Source organism: Myxocyprinus asiaticus, chromosome 9 (assembly GCF_019703515.2).
Source record: "Myxocyprinus asiaticus isolate MX2 ecotype Aquarium Trade chromosome 9, UBuf_Myxa_2, whole genome shotgun sequence".
Lineage (NCBI taxonomy): Eukaryota > Metazoa > Chordata > Actinopteri > Cypriniformes > Catostomidae > Myxocyprinus > Myxocyprinus asiaticus.
This window is the reverse complement of record NC_059352.1, coordinates 18464810-18489650: the sequence shown is the minus strand read 5'-3', so window position 1 is coordinate 18489650 and position 24841 is coordinate 18464810. Positions and strand designations below refer to the sequence as shown.

At 41.3% G+C, this 24841-nt stretch overlaps 1 protein-coding gene across 5 annotated transcripts in view; it reads left to right on the top strand.

The window, feature by feature from the left end:
- The window catches only part of LOC127446039 (E3 ubiquitin-protein ligase HERC2-like), a 112434-nt gene that overhangs the window by 13000 nt on the left and 74593 nt on the right, over positions 1-24841 (top strand). For 4 of the 5 annotated variants that reach the window (XR_007898090.1, XM_051706654.1, XM_051706652.1 and 1 more), the window contains 3 exons: positions 15874-16008; positions 20575-20797; positions 20890-20990. Coding sequence is in view for 4 of the 5 variants with exons in the window: in XM_051706654.1 (XP_051562614.1) it covers positions 15874-16008; positions 20575-20797; positions 20890-20990 (459 nt within the window). In the remaining variant the exon portion in view is untranslated. Of the gene's footprint in view, positions 1-14723; positions 14835-15873; positions 16009-20574; positions 20798-20889; positions 20991-24841 lie in introns of all 5 variants that reach the window. The other variant, XM_051706655.1, reaches the window with a different exon arrangement.

Below are 24841 nucleotides of genomic sequence, written 5' to 3'. Positions count from 1 at the left end.
TGAATGAGACTAAATGTTTTGCTTAACATCTCCTTTTTTGTTCCACGGCAGAGAAAATTCATACAGACTCAAGGGTGACCAGTGATGACAGAAATTTCATTTTTAAATGAACTGCCCTTTAACTACCTGTTAAAGTATTTGGTAAAGGTATCTGCCAAGAAAAAATATATAAATGTTATTCAGCACATGCTAGACCTTATTCACAGCAGCGGCATATAATATTTTTTACGAGAATGACAACGAGGCTGTGAGGGATAGACGTACAGTCTCTTCAATAGGCTGTACTGCAGTTTAAAGTGTTTTTGGATCGTTCCGCAGACAAAACATTGGAAAAATATCTTTTCAAGAACACTCAGTAGACAAAAAACTCCAGACAACATGAGTTGTGGAAGATCAGATGGGATATTGGAGCTTTTTACAGATTTATACCGTGCATGCCATTGAAGAGATGATAAGTCTGTCCCTCACAGCTTCATTTCCATTCCCATTAAAAACCAAACATGGCACTACTGTGAATAAGGTCTGTAGACCAATCCTCTTGTTTACAAAAATGTCAGCGCATGCGCAGTAAGTGGTGGCAGAAAGCCCACTGACTGTTGTGTTAGATTTGACAGATTAGATGATTAAACGAAAGTATGACACAAAACCATCATAAATACAAACATATTCTTAGTGATAATAGTACTATAATAAAATGAGTTAATAAATAACATGTAATCATGTTCACTATAAAGTTTTGCTGCAAAGTTGTGAGTTGAAATTATCTCCTCAATCCAGTCAGCTCTGTTGATGGCTTGAAGCCACAGCAGACAACGAGAGCCCTCGGAATCATTTTTCAACAATGTAATCCGATAAAAGTTGACTTTTTATGCATGGTTTCTGCCACCGCTTCCGTGTTTGACATAAGCGGTGACATTGCCAAAGCATTGGTCTATTGCGTCACGTCTAAAAAAAGAAAACACAAATGCACAATAAAATATAAAAACATGTCCAGAGACATCCAAGTAGTCTCAGTGGTTTTGTATTTACCAGCTATAGAATTATTTAATTATTATTATTATTATTGCAAAAGTGGTCTTAAATTTTTCTTTTATTCGGCCTTAAAAAGTCTTAAGTCTTAAATTTCATTCCTTCGAACCTGCAGAAACCCTGTTGATGAGTCACCTGTCCAATCTGCCCAGACCAAAATTTTTTTCAGGCAGGCCACAGCTGTAACTTCTTTTGCTTTGTCACTATGTTAAGATTTTGTGGCTGAATTTTCAAATGCCCTCACAGGTTCTGGTCTGCCTAAGCGGCGCTCAAAGATTGCTCGGATGCTAGCATGTATGGCTGAAGCAGATTCCATCGGGGTGAGTCGTGCTCCGGAAATAGAGCAGCCCGTTGCAGCTTTGGTGGTGTCTACTGACGAGGCTCTACGAGGGAATGTGCGATGTGCGACCACATTGCGCAATGGGACAGATTAATTACTAAAAAACACAGTCTATCAGTTACTTTTTGCTGCCACCAGTATGCTGGAACCAGCAAATGTTGATTCCTCGATTTCACAGTTTCTGCAAACGGCTCTTTTGGCAATGGGCCACGTGACCCGCGAGCTGTGTAGTCTTAAAGCCATGCTTCTGGCAGCCCGCCGCCAAGTGTGGCTTGCCCAAGCACGTCTATCTGAGGACTGTAAGAAAACCTTGAGAGATCTTCCATTTGTTCCCGGGCATATTTTTGGTCCTAATGTTCCGGAACTGTTGGAAAAGAGGGTAAAGCTGTCCGAGGCCACTCGTCAACTGACACAGGTGCAGCGCAACCCTACCTTTAGGATGCCTGCAGTTCAGATCAGACATCACTATGCCACATTGGAGCAATGTTTCCACCAGCATGCTACCCCTCAAAGGCCTCGTGTTACTGAGAATGTGTTTTTCGGCCACCAGTTTCCAGGAGGACCCCGTCAGCGTCCCCCTGCCGGCCTCCCAGATTTTCAAGAATTGTTCCTACGGTTGTCAGAGATGCAGTTCTTTCAGTGGCTCTCTCTCGGGAAATTCATTCACTGTTAGAGAAGTGAGCCATAGAAAAAGTTCATCCCCCTCATTCAGGGAGACTGGTTCTTTTCAACATATTTTCTTGTTCCGATGAAGGACGGTGGTTTCTGCCCAATTCTTGATTTGAGGCATCTGAATTTGTTCCTGAAGGTCCTTCATTTTTGAAGGCTGTGCACAGCCGACTTTCTTCATTCTGTGGGAGCAGACGATTGGTTTGTAAGTGTCGACCTGAAAGATGCATACTTTCACTTCCCAATTACTGTTCATCACAGAAAGTTTCTGTGATTCAATTTCCTGAATCAAGCCTACCAGTTCAAAGTTCTACCTTTCGGTCTATCCCTTGCTCCTTGCGTCTTCACAAGGTGTGTGAGCGCAGCTCTGTCTCCTCTTTGGATGAGAGGTATGCGTATTATGCCTTATCTGGACGACTGGCTTATTTGTGCCCCCACAAAACGGCAGGCTGTGCAAGACTCCAGACTGCTTTTGAGACGTGCAGAAGTTGGGTTTTTTTGTGAACGAGAAAAAGAGCTGTCTGATTCCAACACAGACCACTACGTTCATAGGAATGACCCTGAATTCCCACCTAATGTCTGCCTCCCTGTCTCAGGAATGTGTGACGAACATTCTGCAACTCTTGGCTCGCTTTCACCCAGGTGTGTCTTTGCAGTACCGGGTGGTCCTACGACTAATAGGGATGTTAATGGCTGCTACAGTGGTGATTCCCCTGGGTTTACTCCACCTCTGACCACTCCAGTTATGGAACAACAGTTTGCGGCTAGATCCCACCAGACATTGCCATCGACTGAATGTAATTTCTCACCGTTGCATACGTGTGTTGAGGCGGTGGAGACGGGTAGAGTTGCTGAAGGCAGGAGTGCCCCTGGGTGTTGTTCCCTCTCGTCGGGAGTTGGTCACGACCGAAGCTTCCCTCACAGGGTGGGGGGCAACATGGAATCAGAGGGGTATTTGCGGGCGCTGGACACTGACCCAGGCCACAGAACATATCAACCTGCTGGAACTACGTGCAGTGTTCATGGCTCTAAAGTATTTCCTGCCAGTCCTGGCAGGCCGCCATGTTCTCGTTCGGTCCGACAATACCTCAACAGTGTTCCATCTGAACCACCTGGGCGGCACGAAATCCCGCAGGTCTCTACAGCTTACTCACAAGAACCTGACATGGTGTCAGTCGCAACTCGCTTCACTGAGGGCAGCTCATATTTCGGGAGCATGCAACCAGACAGCGGATGCTCTTTCCAGGGATCGAGTACATCCAGGAGAATGGAGACTTCATCCAGATATAGTGCAGGAGATCTGGCTATGATTTGGAAGAGCAGAGGTGGATATCTTTGCTTCAGAGATGACCACTCACTGTCGCTTATGGTTCGCAAAGACCGAAGTGTCCAGTCCCTTGGGCCAGGATGCACTGTCTCACGAATGGCCGAATTGCCTACTACATGCATTCCCACCTATCCCTCTGTTATTGGAGACGTTACACAGGATCTCCCTGTGCAAGCACAGAGTGCTACTCATGGCACCACGATGGCCAGCCAGACCATGGTTTCCTTTGTTGCTGAGACTTCTGACAGGCAATCCATGGAAGCTTCCCCCCAGGTAGGACCTCCTCTCCCAGCTGGAGGCCAGCGTCTAGCACCCGGATCCAGCTCGTCTGCAGCTTTGGGACTGGCCATTGGGTTAAATCCTTCTCTGGGGCATTGTGACCCTGCGGTTATTCACACCATCTCCAATGCTAGGACTTCTTCCACACGACAGATTTATGCTTACCGTTGGAAGCTTTTTTCTGCATGGTGTGAGGAGCAGGGGCTTGATCCTGTAACGTGTGACATTCCGAGCATCTAAAGCTTTCTTCAACATTTACTGGTGGAGGGCAAAGCAGCTTCCACATTGAAAGTGTATGTTGCTGCGATTTCTGCATATCATGTTCCATTTGGGGGTCTTCTCTTGGATTTCACAGTCTCGTCTGCAGTCTTCTGAAGGGTGCACGCCATCTGAAACCTGCTCGGAATCCTCACTTTCCTGAGTTGGATTTGCCACTCGTGCTCGCACTCCTTTGCTTATCCCAGTTTGAGCCCTTGCAAAGCATTGACATTAAATGGTTATCCTTGAAGACTGCTTTTTTTGTTGGCTATTGCTTCTGTGATACGAGTCAGTGAGTTGCACTGTCTGTTAGCGAATTGTGCTTGCGTTGGTTGCCGGATGACTCATGGGTGGTCCTATGACCCAGTCCTCCTTTTCTTCCAAAAGTCCTCCTTCCTTGAAACCTGGGTAGCTCAGTGGTAAAAGACGCTGGCTACCACCCCTGGAGTTCCCTAGTTCGCTAGTTCAAATCCCAGGGTGTGCTGAGTGACTCCAGCCAGATCTCCTGAGCAACCAAATTGGCCCGGTTGCTAGGGAGGGTAGAGTCACATGGGGTAACGTCCTCGTGATCGCTATAATGTGATTTGTTCTCAGTGGGGCGTCTGGTGAATTGAGCGTGGATGCCGCGGTGGATGGCGTGAAGCCTCCACACGCGCTATGTCTCTGTGGCAACGCGCTCAACAAGCCACGTGATAAGATGCGCGGGTTGGCGGTCTCAGACGCGGAGGCAACTGGGATTTGTCCTCTGCCATCCAGATTGAGGCAAATCACTACGCGACCACAAGGATTAAAAGCACATAGGGAATTGGGCATTCCAAATTGGGTGAAAAAGGGGAAATCCAAAAAAAAAAAAGTCCAGTTCATAAACCAGCACATTGAACTGGCCTCTTTTCAGTCTTCTTCAGGGTCTGATTCAAGTGCTCAACTTTTGTGTCCTGTTCATGCTTTGAAGTGTTATGTGGACACTACTGCTCAATTTAGACAGTCAGACCAGTTATTTGTCTGCTATGGTGGTGTGAAGAAAGGTGCTCCAGTGTCAAAACAGAGGTTGTCGAACTGGATAGTGGAAACTATTACACTGGCTTACAAGGCAGCAGGGAAACCATTGCACTGGGGTCTAACTTGCCATTCCACTAGGGCTATCTCATCTTCATGGGCTGTTTATAGAGGAGTTTCCTTGGTGGACATCTGCACTGCCGCTACATGGGCTTCTCCATGCACGTTTGCCAGGTTTTATAAGGTCAGCGTTGCTGCTCATCATGCCATGAGTTCTGCAGTTCTTCAGGAGTGGCCTTAATTTTTCATCAGATGGGTGGCATTCCTCTTGACTATGTTGGTATGTGTCATCCAATAGTGTTTACACTGCCTCTGGCGGTCAGTAGGAATGAAAAAGAACACTAGTTACACATGTAACTGTGGTTCTGTGAATTCCGGATGACCACCAGAGTTCTTAGTCACTCGGAATGCGCGAGAAAGGTGTACCGAGGCAGAGTGCTGAGCTACTGTGGCTTATAACCCCCAGGGCTCAGCATACGTCACTACATGACTTTGTTGGTATATTCTCTCGACCTATCTGGCTGGCGCTGCGATAATCCAATAGTTTTTACACTGCCTCTGGCGGTCATTGGGAATTCACAGACACACATGCAACGTGGCCGCATGCGTCTCTCTCTCTCAAACTGGCGCCTCCGGCTCCGCTTTATCTTGCTTTCCCGCTGATCGACTGATTCAGTGCCGGCCATGTATCATCACGGCCCGGCCACGCCCTCCTCCTCATCACACAGACTTTTCTGAGAATGCTAAGGAAGAGAAATTGATCAGTTAAGCACATAACAATTGATGGTAAGCACATAGCCACCATTAGAACTGAAAATATTGTAAGGCAATTTTATTTAATTTAAAGCAGAACTTGAATTGATTGAATAATATATGGAGTCAGATGCATTATTATAATTATAAGGCAGCAAGGTTGGAAAACAACATTTTAAATTCATAGTTGACTGTGTATTTCTCACTTTTCTGTAAGCCAAGAAATATAAAATCTTCAATTATTTCTGACCATATTCCTAGAAACAGATAAATATTTAAGTCCTTTTTTTACTGTAAATCTAAACAATGACTTTCACTTTAGAAAAAATTGACTTAAATATTGATGTTTCTCACCCACATCTATCATATCGGTTCATTAAACCACCTCTCTTCTGAAGTTATAGAAAAGAAGTGACAAATTATGTTACATATTGTATATTGAGCCATATGGAATATACTGTATAGTAAATAGGTCTATCAGTTGTATAGGACAGAAAAGAGTAAAAAAACACACATTCATACACTGGAAGCTGCGATACAGTTTAAGTCAGAAGTTTACATACACTTAGATTGAAGTTATTAAAACTAATTTCCAAATGCCTGAAGGTACCACATTCATCTGTATAAACAATAGTACACAAGTATTAACACCATGGGACCACGCAGCCATCATTCTGCTCAGGAAGGAGGTGCATTCTGTCTCCTAGAGATGAATGTAGTTTGGTATTAAAAGTGCAAATCAGTCCCAGAACAACAGCAATGGACCTTGTGAAGATGCTGGAGGAAACAGGTAGACAAGTATCTACATCCACAGTAAAACGAGTCCAATATCGACATAACCTGAAAGGGCGCTTAGCAAGGAAGAAGCCACTGCTCCAAAACCGCCATTAAAAAAGCAACTACAGTTTGCAAGTGCACATGGGGACAAAGATCTTACTTTTTGGAGAAATATCCTCTGGTCTGATTAAACAAAAATGAACTGTTAATGAAAATGAATCCATAATGACCATCGTTATGTTTGGAGGAAAAAGGGTGAGGATTGCAAGCCGAAGAACACCTCCCATGCTTCATGTTTGGGATGTGGCAGCAACATGTTGGGGTGCTTTGCTGCAAGAGGGACTGGTGCACTTCACAAAATAGATGGCATCATGAGGAAGGAAAATTATGTGGATATATTGAAGCAACATCTCAAGACATCAGCCAGGAAGTTCAAGCTCGGTCGCAAATGGGTCTTCCAAATGGACAGTGACCCCAAGCATACCTCCAAAGTTGTGGCAAAATGGCTTAAAGACAACAAAGTCAAGGTATTGGAGTGGCCATCACAAAGCCCTTACCTCAATCGATAGAAAATTTTGTGGGCAGAACTGAAAAAGCATGTGCGAGCAAGGAGGCCTACAAACCAGACTCTGTTACACCAGTTCTGTCTGGAGGAATGGGCCAAAATTCCAGCTACTTGTGAGAAGCTGGTGGAAGGCTACCCAAAACGTTTGACCCAAGTTAAACAATTTAAAGGCAATGCTACCAAATACTAACAAAGTTTATGTAAACTTCTGACCCACTGGGAATGTGATGAAAGAAATAAAAGCTGAAATAAATCATTCTCTCTACTATTATTCTGACATTTCACATTCTTAAAATAGTGATCCTAACTGACCTAATACAGGGAATGTTTTCTACAATTAAATGTCAGGAATTGTGAAAAACTGAGTTTAAATGTATTTGGTTTAGGTTCATGTAAACTTCTGACTTCAACTGTATTACATCGTCCCCATTATAATATTAATAGACAGTTTTAAACAGCTTATTTAAATGCATGTGATAGTTTTATCTAGTCTAATGTTAACTATTTAAAAATTGCATGGAACTTCGAACTTAGTGGCTGTTTGTTTTTCTGCAACTTATCCACCTTTTTCCTGAATGCGGAAGTGTTCCACGATTCAACTGTTTTCAATTTCCGGTCTCCAGTGTTTTCACTCGCATCGGCGTATATTCTTAACAGGTAATGTAATATTTAAGGTATTACATTTTGTAAAAATTGTCAAAAAATATGCCGATACTTCACAGAGTCGAGATTACCGTTTTTTATAGACAGTGCCTCAGTGTGTAGATGACATGAAGCAATGGTCCGAGGTTAGTTACATTGATATCATTAATTATTCTGAGTTATGATAGCCAACAAGTGCACAAGTTGAGCCTGACATTCATTTTTACTCCAAGTAACACTTAAATGGTTTTGTTCTCCTCTGGATTGCTCGTTTTGGCAGTTTTTATTTGGCGTCTCGAGACCAGAAATGCAAAACAGGCAATTAGAATCATCATGGCGCCGCCCAGTGATTGCTCAGGAAAACTGTGGATACGATATGATGTCCCTCTGTTTATGGTTACTAAGGTTATATGAACGACTTTTCAACTGGCCAGTCGCAGACCACTTGTAAGTAGCTCTTAGTTGCCAATCCAAACGCAGGAGGCCAGAATATGGGTGGGGAAAAAAATAACGCATTCGCAACACAGCCCAGTGATCATTGAAGACTTTCAAGTCATGACTGAAATCTTCTGTTTACACTGTCCTTCGAGTCTGACAAATGAAAATGTTGGGCACAGTTTTGGAGTGTTTGTATTTAAGACTACTGGTGTTTGTGTATGTGGTAATTTTGAAATGTTATTACTGTGAAGCACTTTGGCCAACTCTGTTGTTTTAAATGCTATTTAAATAAGTTGAGTTGAGATTAAAGTGCAAATGCTGTGATTTAATTATATAAATGTATAGTTTACATGTGCTGCGTGGTTCACAGTATATTAGTGCTCTGCTTTGTCATCTCAAACAATGTGAAGGATTCTCAATGTCTTTGGAGTTTGCAGAGTATGAGCAGTCAGATTTATACATTCATTGAAAGAACCCAGCTCATCCATGCTAAGATTGCAGCCTTCAGCGGTTTAATAAATCATACTAGCACGACACTTGGATTAATTGTCCATTTCGGTGTAAAAGGAGTAACAGAGCATGCGTTCAAAATAAGCCTGTGAGCATTTTAAAGCTGTCTTGTGTCAGCCATATTGTGCACTGGTACCGGACAGATTCGGTGTGTCTTAAAGTGCTAGTTACGTATGTTACTGTGGTTCTGTGAATTCCTCCTGACTGCCAGAGGTGGTGCTAAGCACTATTGGATAATCACAGCGGCAGCCAGATAGGTCGAGAAAATGTAACAAAAAAGTCACGTCGGTGCCCAGCCTCGGAATGCTTTCACGCGCATTCCAAATGACAAGGAACTCTGGTCATCTGGATTTCACAGAACCGCAGTTACATTTGCAATTAGCATTCTGTTTCATTCCTCCTGACCTCCAGTGGTGGTGCTAAGCACTAGTGGATGACACATACCAACACAGTCATGAGGAATGTCACCCATATGAAATCATCAAGGTCGCTCCAGAACAACTGCAGAGCTCACAGCATGGGAAGCAGCCACATTAACCTTGTAGAACCGTGCAAAGGTGCATGGAGAAGACCAGGTAGCAGCCGCACAGACATCTGTCAAGGAAACTCCCCGAAAAGCAGCTCAAGATGAAGAGACGGCCCTGGTAGAACATTAAGTAACATCCTCTGGTAAGGGTTGTTGAGCCTTATCATATGCTAGTTTTATCACCTCCACAATCCAGCACGACAGTCTTTGTTTGGACAAAGGCGCACCCTTATGCACACCGCCATGACAGACAAATAACTGATCCATCTGCCTGAATGAAGCGGTAGAATTGACAAACCTTAAAGCGCGTACAGGACACAGGAGATGAGCCCTCGCATCAGTATCGGATTGAGATGAGGGCAGCTGAAATGCAGCCAGATTAATGGACTGATTCACAAATTGCTACAAAAGGAAGAAAGGTCGGATTAGGATGAAGAATGATCCCTGAATCCTCTGGCAACCAGCGCAAGCACAACTCACTCACAGACAGCGCATGGAGCGGGGGGCTCTGACGGTGAAATGGGCGATGGCCCTGGGCCTCCTCAACACCCAGAGGACGCTGTGGCGCCTGAGGTTGGGAAGCAGTGTGGTGATGTAATCGCTGCTCTGGTATGGGGTAGCGATGATGACCTGGAGCTTGCAGCATCCTAAAAGTAGGTGCCCGTGAGACCCCAGTCAGCTGACGAGAAACTTCCGACAGCTTCATTCTATTCTCTAATACCTCTGAGACATTGGGGCCAAACAGATCTCCTGGTACAATTGCCAGTTCCCTCAGGGTCTTTTTACAATCTTCAGGCAGCCTCGCCTGAGCAAGCCATACCTGGCACCGGGGTGTTAGAAGGGTTGCTGAGAGTGTACCCAGCTCACGAGTCACATGACCCATGGCCAACAAAGCCGTCTGTAGAAACTGAGGCACAGAAGAGTCTACATTTGACGACCCCAACGTGGTGTTGCATGCAAGAAGCAGCTGGCAGATAGTATTCTCTGACTCTTATGCCGCCTTTAATAGCATGTTAGTTCATCCACAGGGGCAGTGGTGGCTCAGCGGTTAAAGTTCTGGGTTAGTGATCAGAAGGTTGGGGGTTCAAGCCCCAGCACTGCCAAGATGCCACTGTTGGGCCCTTGAGCAAGGCCCTTGACCCTATCTGCTCCAAGGGCGCCGTATCATGGCTGACCATGCACTCTGACCTTAGCTGGGATATGTGAAAAAAAAATAAAAATTCACTGTATATGTGCAAATGGATAATGTGTGATTAAATAAGTTTGGAAATCGCCCTTGTCCACTGGTGTGTTTACAACTTGGTGGAAAGCCGGTAACAAGGGAGCCATGATTCAGCTGAATAATTCACGCCCTCGGTTAGGACCATAGGGAATCAAAACAGCCAATAATAAGCGAGCCCGGCGAATTGAGCTGTCAAATATAATCTTCGGATAGAACCGAAGATAGTAGAATCATGACAAAAAAACACCCAGAACAACACGTGAACGAATCAGCGGGCCATCGGATAGCACCATGATAAAGCTCTGCACGATGGTAACTATGTTACAGAAGATAAATCAAAAAATAATTTTAAGCTTTCGGGGAAACCGTTACCTAAGTGCGGTTAGACACTAGCCACCGGATAGTACCGTAAAGCACAGGGTATCGGCAACACAAACAATCAATATAAAATAATATACAGTTGTGCTCAAAAGTTTGCATACCCTGGCAGATAGACTTCGAAAATATGACTGATCATGCAAAAAATCTTTTAAGGATAGTGATCATATGAAGCCATTTATCATCATATAGTTGTTTGGCTCCTTTTTAAATCATAATGATAACAGAAATCACCCAAATGGCCCTGATCAAAAGTTTACATACCCTTGAATGTTTGGCCTTGTTACAGATACACAAGGTGACACACACAGGTTTAAATAGCAATTAAAGGTTAATTTCCCACACCTATAGCTTTTTAAAATGCAATTAGTGCCTGTGTATAAATAGTCAATGAGTTTGTTAGCTCTCACGTGGATGAACTGAGCAGGCTAGATACTGAGCCATGGGGAGCAGAAAAGAACTTTCAAAAGACCTGCGTAACAAGGTAATGGAACTTTATAAAGATGGAAAAGGATATAGAAAGATATCCAAAGCCTTGAAAATGTCAGTCAGTACTGTTCAATCACTTATTAAGAAGTGGAAAATTCGGGGATCTCTTGATACCAAGCCAAGGTCAGGTAGACCAAGAAAGATTTCAGCCACAACTGCCAGAAGAGTTGTCCGGGATACAAAGAAAAACCTACAGGTAACCTCAGGAGAAATACAGGCTGCTCTGGAAAAAGACGGTGTGGTTGTTTCAAGGAGCATAATACGATGATACTTTAACTAAAATGAGCTGCGTGGTCGAGTTGCCAGAAAGAAGCCTTTACTGTGCCACAAAAAAGCCCGGTTACAATATGCCCGACAACACCTTGACACGCCTCACAGCTTCTGGTCACTTCAAATTACAGTGTGCGAGACCAAAATAGAGCTTTATGGTCACAACCGTAAGCGCTATGTTTGGAGAACGGTCAACAAGGCCTATAGTGAAAAGAATACCATCCCCACTGTGAAGCATGGTGGTGGCTCACTGATGTTTTGGGGGTGTGTGAGCTCTAAAGGCACGGGGAATCTTGTGAAAATTGATGGCAAGATGAATGCAGCATGTTATCAGAAAATACTGGCAGACAATTTGCATTCTTCTGCATGAAAGCTGCGCATGGGACGCTCTTGGACTTTCCAGCACGACAATGACCCTAAGCACAAGGCTAAGTTGACCCTCCAGTGGTTACAGCAGAAAAAGGTGAAGGTTCTGGAGTGGCCATCACAGTCTCCTGACCTTAATATCATCGAGCCACTCTGGGGAGATCTCAAATGTGCGGTTCATGCAAGACGACCAAAGACTTTGCATGACCTGGAGGCATTTTGCCAAGACGAATGGGTAGCTATACCACCTGCAAGAATTTGGGGCCTCATAGACAACTATTACAAAAGACTGCACGCTGTCATTGATGCTAAAGGGGGCAATACACAGTATTAAGAACTATGAGTATGCAGACTTTTGAACAGAGGTCATTTCATTTTTTTCTTTATTGCCATGTTTTGTTTTATGATTGTGCCATTATGTTGTAACCTACAGTTGAATATGAATCCCATAAGAAATAAAAGAAATGTGTTTAGCCTGCTCACTCATGTTTTCTTTAAAAATGGTACATATATTACCAATTCTCCAAGGGTATGCAAACTTTTGAGCACAACTGTACACTCCCGTATGAAAGATGAAAAAATCCATCCAGATAATGGTGTAGAGAGCGGGTGAATCCCTAAGCTGCACTGGACAGCGTGGAGAAGACAACGACCCATCATATACAGAGAAAGCAAAAGAGGCTGAGCTGCTGCTGTTTATATCCTTGTAGCTCGGTCTGCGTCACGGCGTGACTTTGTTGTTGTTGTATTTTCTCAACCTATCTGGCTGCCGCTGCGATTATCCACTAGTGCTTAGCTCCACCTCTGGCAGTCAGGAATGAAACGGAATGTAATTTCCTACACTTTCATTTACTTTAGATCAGAAAATTCTCACTACTGATTTACTGATAGATAATTCTGAATGCTGTCCGTCATTTTGACAGATTAAAAAGAAACAAGAAAACAATTTAAACCTATTGCATTTTTTATTTTAACTGTCTTTACGTGGCTTTTCTCTCTCTGTCTCTCTCTGTATCACTCCTATGCATCATAATAAAGCATAAAAAAGAAGGCTATTAGAACAGACAGAACCAATTTATTAATTTCCTGTCATGCAGATATAGATCAGCTTGTGTCATAAGTTTTAACAGAATTAATGTAAGTGCTTTTATGAAATTATAAGCTTCACATTTCTGCCCCTTAAACTCTCTAAAAAATTGTGCCTTACTGAAACCATAATTTTTGCTGTGTTTAAAGGTGAATATGTAACCTTTTTGATAAAATACATTCTACTATCCCAGTTTATTGTTCATTGACATAAGTAAGCCATTTGTGTGTTTACCTTCCCCATATAAACACTGAAGCCCCGTTCATACCACTGGTGACATTGTGCAACAATCAATGAGAGCAGAGCGATTTATTTATTTATTTTTTGCGACACATGGATATAGCCTAATAAAATTAAGACATGGAAAACTGTGTTGGTATTCCAAACTAGCTTGATTCATACATTGATAGATCATTCATCTTGTTCTTGAAATGGTGCATTAAGCACTGCTGCAAGTTATATAAAAATACCCTCCCCTTCAAAATGTTCATTTTAGAAGCAATAGAACTGATTCCTTGTCAAATAACAGTGTAACTGACACGTATTATGGCTGTGTGTTAGCGCATTAGCGCCATGAATTGAAAATGTAAACAAGACAAATAAAACATTTTCTACTGCATTTACAGTTGAAGTCAGAAGTTTACATACTCCTTAGCCAAATAGATTTAAAATGAGTATTTCACAATTCCTGACATTTAATCGTGGAAAACATTCCCTGTCTTAGGTCAGTTTGGATTTATTTTAAGAATGTGAAATGCCAGAATGATTTATTTCAGCCTTTAGTTTTTCATCACATTCCCAGTGGGCCAGAAGTTTACATACAATTTGTTAGTATTTGGTAGCATTGCCTTTAAATTGTTTAACTTGGGTCAAAATTTTTTAGGAGCCTTCCACAAGCTTCTCACAATAAGTTGCTGGAATTTTGGCCCATTCCTGGTGTAACTGAGTCAGGTTTGTAGGCCTCCTTGCTAGCATACACTTTTTCAGTTCTGCCCACACATTTTCTATCAGATTGAGGTCAGGGCTTTGTGATGGCCACTCCAATACCTTGACTTTGTTGTCCTTAAGCCATTTTGCCGCAACATTGGAGGTATGCTTGGGGTCATTGTCCATTTGGAAGACCCATTTGCGACCGAATTTTAACTTCTTGGCTGATGTCTCGAGATGTTGCTTCAATTTATCCACACAATTTCCTTTCTCATTATGCCATCTATTTTGTGAAGTGCACCAGTTCCTCCTGCAACAAAGCACCCCCACAACATGATGCTGCCACCCCCATGCTTCATGGTTGGGATGGTGTTCTTCGGCTTGCAAACCTCACCCTTTTTCCTCCAAACATAATGACTGACATTATGGCCAAAAAGTTCAATTTTTGTTTCATCAGACCAGAGGACATTTCTCCAAAAAGATCTTTGTCCCCATGTGCACTTGCAAACTGTAGTCTAGCTTTTTTTATGGTGGTTTTGGAGCAGTGGCTTCTTCCTTGCTGAGCAGCCTTTCAGGTTATTTCGATATAGGACTCGTTTTAATGTGGGTGTAGATACTTGTCTACCTATTTTCTCGAGCATCTTCACAAGGTCCTTTGCTTTTTTTCTGGGATTGATTTGCACCTTTTGCACCAAATGACTTTCATCTCTAGAAGACAGAATGTGTCTCCTTCCTGAGTGGTATGATGGCAGCGTGGTCCCATGGTGTTTATACTTGCATACTATTGTTTGTACAGATGAATGTGTTACCTTCAGGTATTTGGAAATTGCTCCCAAGAATGAACCAGACTTGTGGAGGTCCACAATTCTTGGCTGATTTCTTTTGATTTTCCCATGATGTCAAGCAAAGAGGCACTGAGTTTGAAGGTAGGCCTTAAAATACATCCACAGGTACACCTCCAGTTCAGTACACCTCCTATCAGAAGCTAATTGGCTAATTGTCTAAAGGCTTGACATCATTTTCTGGAATTTTCCAAGCTGCTTAAAGGCACAGTTAACAGTGTATGTAAACTTCTGACCAACTGGAGTTGTGATAGTCAATTTAAAGTGAAACAATCTGTCTGTAAACAATTCTTGGACAAATTACTCATGTCATGCACAAAGTAGATGTCCTAAACGACTTGCCAAAACTATAGTTTTCTAATAATAAATCTGTGGAGTGGTTAAAAAATGAGTTTTAATGACTTCAACCTAAGTGTATGCAAACTTCTGACTTCAACTGTATATTACTTTTAAGTCATCATTGTGTGGTTAAAACAGCTTATTTTAATGACCTCATGTGAATTCTACTCAGAATGAGGCAGAAAGTCATTGATAACTAATTTTAATGTCACATTAGTTTAGGTTTTACATGTAGCTTCCTCATATTTAAATATTCTTCTAAACGCCTCCCACAGCAGTGTGGCAGGTGTCTAAATTTTCGCAAACAGTATACAGTTGCTCGGCTGTTTAGAACTTTTTACCTCTGAATGAATAATGAATAAGAACTTCTACGGAAGTATATCGAGGCCTTTTAGGTCTGTTAGTCTGACTTCACAATATCGGACTGATGCGATTTCAGTCACACCAAACCATTTACATGACTTTTTAACAAGATAAATTATTGTTTAGTTTGACTGAAATCAAACTTTTAAAGTGCATGTAAACATACTGAGTGAAACTAGCATCATCTTCTCTTGAGTTACTTAGTTACAGTGGTAAACAGCTGCCGCTAATACTTACGGTGGTGCTCATGTTTCTAAAGCAAGCGGTTCGGACCCAAATAATGCAGTGTAAACGGAAACTTGCAAGGGCAGAGGGAGAAGGGTGGAATCGAACTCTGTTTTGGTCTAAGCAATAAATTAAGTGTGAAAGCAGTATAAATTTGTATTTTTTTTAATTGTATTTTTTACTGTCTGTCTTTTAGAGGACTGTGCTGATTGCACCCAAAAGAAAGATGACACAAATGACAAGGAAAAGAAGGAAGAGGAGGAGGTGTCGGCATCAGCTTCATCTGTCCATCACTCCATCATTGAGACGTGGGACTGGGGGATGCAGCCAGGTGGGTGGTGATGCTTAATGACATATAGAGATGCTTCTCTGTAGTTGTAGGTGATGTCAAACAGGGAGTGCTGAACTCAACATGCTGATTACCAACTGTAATTTTATCCCGCTCATTCCTCAGCAGCTCTATCTGCGTGAGAATTTAAAGGTTTTTCTCACAAACCCCTTAAAGAATATTTTGTGTTGCATGGCCACCTTCACACACTCACACACACTCTCTCCTTTTACGATATGACTTCCAAGTTCAAACCCTTGAGCAGTTTCCAATGGCCGTTTCCCTTCAGCACAGTACTGTAATGTAGGATAGCAGATAGATTTGCAATGTCTAAATGTGGCCCAGATATGCAGCCCTGTCACCACATGGGTGACTTACTACTTCTCGGGTAGACACACACACACTCAATGTGTCTGGATTTGTGTGTGTTTTTTGGTGAGGTGTTTGGGGCTCGGGTGACTCTATAGACTGTCTGTGAGAGGTTATTTTTACCTTATTGGTTGTGCTTGAATGTTGTGGTAGGCCTTGTGTGTTTACAGATGATTCTAGGTGGAGCAGCTTTCTGGTGGGTGGTGATAAGAACATGCTAATGGAAAGTCACATGGGGAACATCACATTCTAGTAAAGGGGGTGCAGTCACTCTGATTAATGACATATCCCACCCAAATGCCATGTAACTCAGAAGGACTATCATGGCTGCAATATACAGATCTGTTTATAGTGATGCACCGAAATTTCTGCAGTGTTTGTTCAGCAGAAATTTCAAGAGGGGGTACGGTGCCAAAGCACTTTTCCACAACAGGTTTGATACACCACCTGAAAACACGACATCCAATTCAATATACAGAATACAGCAAAACAACAACAATGCTTAAAAGTACCTCAACTAGCACACCAACACCATCGGTCACCACAGTCTTTGAAAAGGCTAAGAAATTTGCAAATGATAGTGCCAAAGCACATGGCATTACAGAGAAAATAATGGATTTCATTGCCTTAAATGACCAGCCATTCTCTGTTGTGGAGGACATTGTAATTCGTAGGCTTATACAACATATTGAGCCACGTTACACACTGCCAAGCAGACGCTATTTTGCAGAAATCTGTCTACCTGAAATGTTGACCGTGTTGCAAAACACGTTCATGCGCTCATAACCACAGACATCCCAGCTCTAAGTTTTACCACAGACATTTGGAGCTCAGACCTAAGTCCAACTAGCATGCTTAGCTTAACAGTGCAGTGGATAGATGCTGATTTTAAATTGCAAAACATTTTGCTTAACGCACACAAGTTTGTGGGGTCACACACTGCAGCCGCGATATCTGATGCTTTAGCTACCATGCTTGACACTTGGCACATCGACAAATCTAAAGTGCATCTGATTGTCAGACATAATGCACGGAACATGGCAAAGGCTATGGAGGACAGTGGACTCAATAGCATACTGTGCATGGCACACACGCTGCAGTTGGCTGTGAATGAGGGAGTGCTGAGTCAGCGCAGCATATCGGAAATAACAGCATCAGAGGGAAAAATTTTGGGTCGCTTTAAGCATTCTCCGCTTGCTTATTCCCGATTACAAGCTTTGCAAATACACTTTGGAATGCCACCCAAATGATTGCAGCAAGATGTAGCCACTCGCTGGAACAGGACGTACTATATGTTGCAAAGTCTACTTGAACAAAAGCAAGTCTTAGCTAGATTACGATCTGCCGGCAACTTTGAGTGCACATCAGTGGATGTTAATGGAAAATATTGTGTCTCTTCTCGCTCCATTCGAACAGTTAACCAAGGAAATAAGCTCAGCTAATGTGTCTGTTGCTGAAGTTATTCTCTTGATCGCAGCACTGAAGCGTCTGCTCGGAAAAGAGGCAGAAACAGGCCATGGCGTAAAAACAGCTAAAAAAAACTCTACTGGAGGCTGTTAACACACGCTTTCTAGACACTGAGTCCAACCCTCTGTACTGCATTGCAACAGTACTAGATCCGTGATTTAAAGAACATTTCATGCTGCGGAGAATAAGCAGCGTGCACTAGAAATGATACAGGCATTGCTGGAGGTGATGGAAGCATCTGGTGAAGGATACTCGATGCACAGCACTGAGCAAAGTGTGCCAGAGAAACGGTCGTGTACAAGTGATGAGGCGCACACTCCCTCGCTTTGACATTTTTGACGAGATTCTACAGGAAAGCGCCCCGATCCACAGCAGTGCCACAACTAGCGCAGCTACACCACAGCTGGAGACTTATCTAGCTGAACTACCCATTGCCAGAAGCAACAATCCCCTTGACTTCTGGTGCATGAACAAAGATCGCTTTCCATTGCTTGCGCGGATTGCACGCAGGTATTTATTTGCCCCAAGCACCAGCATAGAGAGTGAGAGACTGTTCAGTGCAGCATCTCATGTTCTTGATGAGAAGAGGACAACTTTTGTTCTTGAAGAGAAACCTGCCACTTTTACTTAAATAGAAAGCAGTCCAAATTGCTATGTGTATAGCAATTGCATTAAAATTTGTGTAGCCCTGCAAAACTTGGCTACATCTGTTGTTTACAGTTTGAGGTTGTTTATAGTTATATTACTACTGTTTTGCACTGTTGTTTTGCACAATAATTTTCAATTAAAGTGGAAATACATTTACATAAACAGAATAGAGGCCCTCTGCCATTCTGTGTTTTGACTGTTGTTTTCATTGAAATGATTGTGTAGCATATTTAAACTTTTTGTATTTGCAAGATGCTAGCTTAGAGCTGCTAAGTTCATTACTTGACTGCTGTTTTGCATATCATTATAGTTTTCTAGAACTTTACATTATTTGGATAATTGGTAAAAAAAAATCTGTTAAATTAGAATTTTGAACTGAATGAAGAATAATATATTTAATATTCTTTTAATATATTTTCTGTCCAATTTTGGTGTGTTACCTTCAATAAATGTGTGATCGTTTTATTGGTTTGTAGTTTTTCAATTCAGATGTAGGCGTGAATCCCAGAAACTTTCGCATGATAAAAGGAAACATAATAGAGAGCTGACATGACTTATATTTTTCAGTCTTCATCTTTGTCTTCTGTTTTTGAACAAGCCGTTGTTATATCCTGTCCTTAACAGACGGAGAAGATGCTATGGAATCAGCGTCAGGAACAGCAGACTCCCCTCATAAACAGCTGCTTCATGTCTGCAGCCAAGAAACACCCCCGCTTTTCGATTTATGAACTCCGGTCCATTCTAACAAGTGATTTTTATCTGACTATGGTGTTTAGTGTAAAAATCCGCTCTCATTTCTGTTCCTGGAGGGCTGTTGAACTTGCACCGGCCAGGAAAACTGTCTAATCCATGAGGGGTTTCGAATTCTCCGCTGTAGAATCATGTATGAGGCAGCGCAGTGATTAGAGGGAAGCATTCCTCCTCACTAAGAAAATGAAGAAACACTCTGAATCGAATGACTCTCCAATTATAACTCAAGTTTATGAATATACCTCATATTTTATGACGTTGCTTCAACTCTCGTTTTTAAACTGGAAAAACGGAATGGCTCAAAAAAACTTTTTCCTTTAACAAAAAACATAATGAGTGCAAGCATTGGTTTCAATAAGGTGCAACCTGAACATATCTGTTAACATCTCAAAAAGTGTGTTTTGGGGTTTCATGACCCTTTAAAGTTAAATGTGAAATTTTATTACAAGTACTGATAACAGCACCACCAAACATAATATTGAACGCAATATTGAATTGCAGGAAATGAAAGAATGCCAGTCCTCTTTAGCTCTGCTGTGGTCAACTGTTTAAAGGGAAATAAAATGTCCGGGAGTGTTGTGGAAAGAAAGAACCTCTCTCTCCTTCCCTTAACTTTGTCTCACATGCTTGAACCCTTTCTCTTTTTTCACTCACACTCGCACTGTAACTTCTTGTATAGACTGCCCTGCTTAAGGCTCTATGAGGGTTTGGCAGCTTGGCTTACATAAGGCTTAAGTGGCTTTCAGATCGGCTATTTTAATTCACCCTGTCTGCACGTATGAGGCTTTTATCCAGAGGCAGTAAAAAAAAATGAATGCATGTACATCCACAACAACAATCATCTGGAGCCAGACAGAGTTTTAACAAGCATAATGAAGGCTTTAGGTTTGGAATGCACTTCAAGGGCTCATGTTGCAGGAATCGAAGGATGTTATTAATTTATCAGATTTAGAGTTTTGTGGCTCTTAATCCATGTCTGTTACCCTTTGTGGCCATCTATATGCTAGTTCAACCTCATTGTCGTTCTAAACCTGCATGACTTTTTCAGTGAAACAAAAATGGAGATGTTAGGCAGAATGTAAGTCTCAGTCACCATTCACTTTCATTGCATCTTTTTTCCATACAATGAATGATGACTGAGGATAACATTCTGCCTGGAATGACATGAGGGTGAGTAAATGATGATTGAATTTTCATTTTTGGGTGAACTATCCCTTTTAATGAGGAAAAAAATTACCAAGTGCACCTTTTTATTTGATATTTCTTCTTTCTTGAGCCAAATATAAAAGCATGGAAACGGTTTTAAATTCATTTTTTTGTTCTTTATTTGTAAAGAGCCTAGGGAGCTGAAGGACTGTCTGATGACACTGGTAGATGACCAACAGAAGCTGTCTTCACAGACAGCTAAGAGCACTCTCTCTGCCCTACGTCTCAGCCAGCGACTAGTGATCCTGGAGCGCTACCTCATCTCTCTCACCCACAGCATGATGGAGGAGAAGTACAAAGTGCGCTGGAAGAGCCCCCCCAGCCCTCCATTGTCTGCCGTCGATAACAAAAGGTATAAGAAAAGAGCTTTAGGAAGGTTATGAAGGTTGATTACAAATTAGCAAACAAAATGATGAGACAAACATGATGTTTTTGTGTCCTCAGCGCTCGGCCAGTCAGTAAAGGAGTGGAGGGTTTGGCCAGGGTGGGATCAAGGGCAGCTCTTTCCTTTGCCTTTGCCTTCCTCCGCAGAGCCTGGAGATCAGGTGAGCTGACAATGCAGGATTTTTGCACTTTACAAATATATTTAATATTCACAATATTCCTTTAATAATTTTGAAGCAACATTGTGAATATCACAATGATTCTAATGTGCTTTTTTATGGCCATTAAATAACCTAAAGAGTGTGTCAGTAGGCTCCTTTCCAGAAATGTTTTATTCATTTCCCTGAATTAGTTTAAACTGTCCATTGAAAATAAATAGATTCAAAACTTAATTCAGTGGTTCATTTAAGTCATCACTCAAAAATGTTCACGGATGTCTCCATGTAGCATTTTATTTTTTTTTGGTATTAAATGTTTTAGTAAAAATATATGCAAGTAAATATTGCTGTTTATTACTGTGTTGTTATATTGGTTTATTAAATTGTAAATGATTAAATATTTTTCTTTCTGTTCATTTAGTAAAAATATTGTGAAGAAAACAAGCACTGATTATTTAAAACTGAATTTTTTTATATATAGTTGCACATTTTTAATCTACTTTGCAACAGTTGCTATTTGTCGAAATGATGGGTCTTTCTTTTAAGCCATTTCAGAGCAAATAAATAAATAGCGACAATTTTATTAACTATCGTCAAAAATATCGCTGCCGATGTAAATTTATTTGTATTCATCTAGTGTTCAGTGCTTTATAAGCAGTAAATATGCTTCTCATATCTGAAACTAGCATCTTCGTGTAGCAAATGAAGCGTGATTTCGCACAAACTGCCGCAGTGCACATCCGCGTGCTCCAGAGATAGAGCCAGAGTGAAACTTGTGTGATTCAGTAGGGCTTCACTCGATATCGTGACAGTTGGCGGAGACCACAAAACTTATGTGACCCATTTGAATTCTACAGATAACATTCTATTAAAGGGGTCATGAAATGCTCTTTTTTTTAAAAATTGTTTTATTATAGTTTTATTATCTTCCCTGAGGTCCACTGATAATGTTAGTTAAGTTTTTTTGCTTTAACATGGTCATAATTTAGTAATATATGATCATTTTTCACCGTGTTTTTCACCTCCTTAAAACTTCAACGTAAACGGCATAATGCAGCCCCTCAAATTCAGCCATTTTTTTAAACTCAATCATAAGAAAATGAATAAGCACCAAAACATTATAAACTAAATGTCAGGGTTTACACACAATGCACATCCAACACATTGCATCCATATATATTAAACTTTTCATCTGAAGCACAACTGTTAACACTCACACTCTGTCTAGACCGGATGCGGGAATCACGTCAAAAGCAATAGAAACCATTATCATCAGTGATGCTGTCTACCATGGAAGCGTCCGTTGTGGCGAGTCACGTTGTGGCAAAGTAAACAGATGTCCCGTTCCATTTTGCATTGCACGCGGTGGCGCTACTACTGCCAACAACACAAATAAAGGTTTAGAAAGTTTGTGTCGTCGTGCCCGGTGTATACAGCCTCAAACCGTTACATCGCATCAACGGACACGCCCGTTGTAAACAGGATGTCAGCACCATTAACTATCACACAGTCATGACATGAAATATTCATGAAAACTGTTTACTCATGGTATTTGCGATCACATCCAAGTGGTTTTAACTGCCCCATCCTTCAATAACAGTTCCTTTTCAATGCTTGAATCGTATTGTGACTGGTATGATATGAGCTGAATATGTAATCTACTCTAAAATACGCTGAAGACACATCCACATCCAGTTTCCAGAATCTTTCCATCATGTTTTCATACACCAACAACTAAAAATAGCACAGATGGGCGAAAGAACGTGAGGCAGCAGCTGAATGACACAGAGCTTCTCCTCTTCAGAGATGTAACTTGACACCGCATCTTTTAAAAGCGGTTAGACATATGTATCAAGTGGTCAGAGATCTCTGTCTGTGCATGTTTATGTAGAAAAAAACATTTAAATCCAGAGAGGCACATGAAGGTGTCCTGTGTAAGTCCACTTTGGATGAATCTCCCTTGACAGGCCCCTCTCTGAGCCCTCTCTGACTGAGTACCAGTGGGCGGGCCAAGGGTGCAATGACAGAAAAATAGGCGTTGCATATGCAGATGTATTTAGTCCTTGTGATGTCACAAGTTCCATGAATTCCAAACAAGCTGTTTTTGCAGCTTGGTTTAAATAAATGCTCTTTTTCTATTAAGAAAGAAGTTTTCAGTTCTTAAAACGTAATATGTTTTGTAGTACAATGACTTATTATATGTCAAAAGATCAAGGAAAATTTGATTCCTCATGTCATGACCCCTTTAAAAAGCACTAGATGGAGGAAGTTGAACCACTCAAACTGCTAGACAGCACTGACGAGGTAAAAAGTCTGCAGTGTGCCATGCATCAAAATCTGTAACAAGGTTTTTAAATATACATCATCACCCAAACTAAAATGTTTTTACTTCAGTAACACGGATGCATAAATCGATTAGGGCGAATCTATAAAACATAGTTTTTTATTATTAATAGTTTGATTATTCTCATCATTCACTCACCTTTATCTTGATCCAAACTGTTAGACATTCTTCTATGAATGGAAAAAAGATTAATGTATTTTTTCATTTATGGAAATAGGTGCAGTTAAATTAAATAGTGACTGAGTTTAATTTACCAAACACTACCTTTGTACTCCATTGAATTATTAACTGTGAAAATTTTAGGTTTCTTAACTTGTTTATGCTATTAGTTTTTCATAACACATACAAAAGACTACATTAGCCTAACCACAGTAATGTGTAGCCATCCATGGTCTGACCTGTGCTTATGGCTTTAATCATTACAAAGTTTTCCTCCTGTTTTGTCCAAATCCTGTTCTAACTGGTCATGTTTGCCTTCATATATGACTTAAATCATTATGCCTGTGTCCTGCTAAACTCATATCTTTCTTGTTCAAATAAAATGTCCAAACAAATGCATGCAGTTACAGTCTCCAGTTACCTTTATCACTTATTGTCGTGGGGGGGATTTTGGCTAGTGACTTTGGAATATCACTAGTCACAGTGGCTGGTGAGCCAAAAAAAGTTAATGTCAAGCCCTGACCATATCACCCAGCATTCAGTACCCAGAACAGGCTATTATTAAGCTGTACTTCTGTTTATAAAGTTTTTTTTGGCATCTGTAAATTCTGAGTTGTATTTCTGAGGGATCCAAAACTTGTAAATGTAATTCTTGGAAATAGTGGTTTCAGGATCTAATTTAAGGAGAGGATTTGCTGCTGCTTTCCCTTTGTTACCTGAACCTCTGATTGAACTGTGACTCATATGATGTAAGATACACAGATTACTGCTATCACCTGTTCTGAAATCCTTCCTACTAATGTGAAGGTCACAAGTTTTGACTGTGTGTGAATTTTGCTCCATAATCCCCTCGTAGTAATGCACATTTCTGTGCCATACTCATCCACAGTGAAATGCCATGCAAATAAAGAATATTCTATCAGAACCCATAATGTAGGTCTTCAAAACCAGTTTCTTGGAAATTTTTAATAAAAACAGCCAAAAGATGCATATGTAAGTAACCAATATATTTATTGATGTATTGATCCTGTATAGCATATTAGTGACTTGACTAGAAGTTAGTTTTTGCCAAACATTTCTATTATACCTTCATTTCAACTATTGGATGATGTTGGCTCAAATAAGTACTCAACACATACATTTCATAAGCTTAATTTGCATGTGAAACATTATTTCCCTGTTGGGTAATTCCTTAACCTCCACCTCAGATCGGAAAAGGTGGTACAATAGGTTAACTTTGCAGTTTAACCTGGAGCTTAGAGCAAACGTGAGCAGAATTTTCTGCATTTAATGGTTATATCAGAAACCCCAAGCCTGGTCAGAAGGTTACACACTGGTGATAGATCTAGTT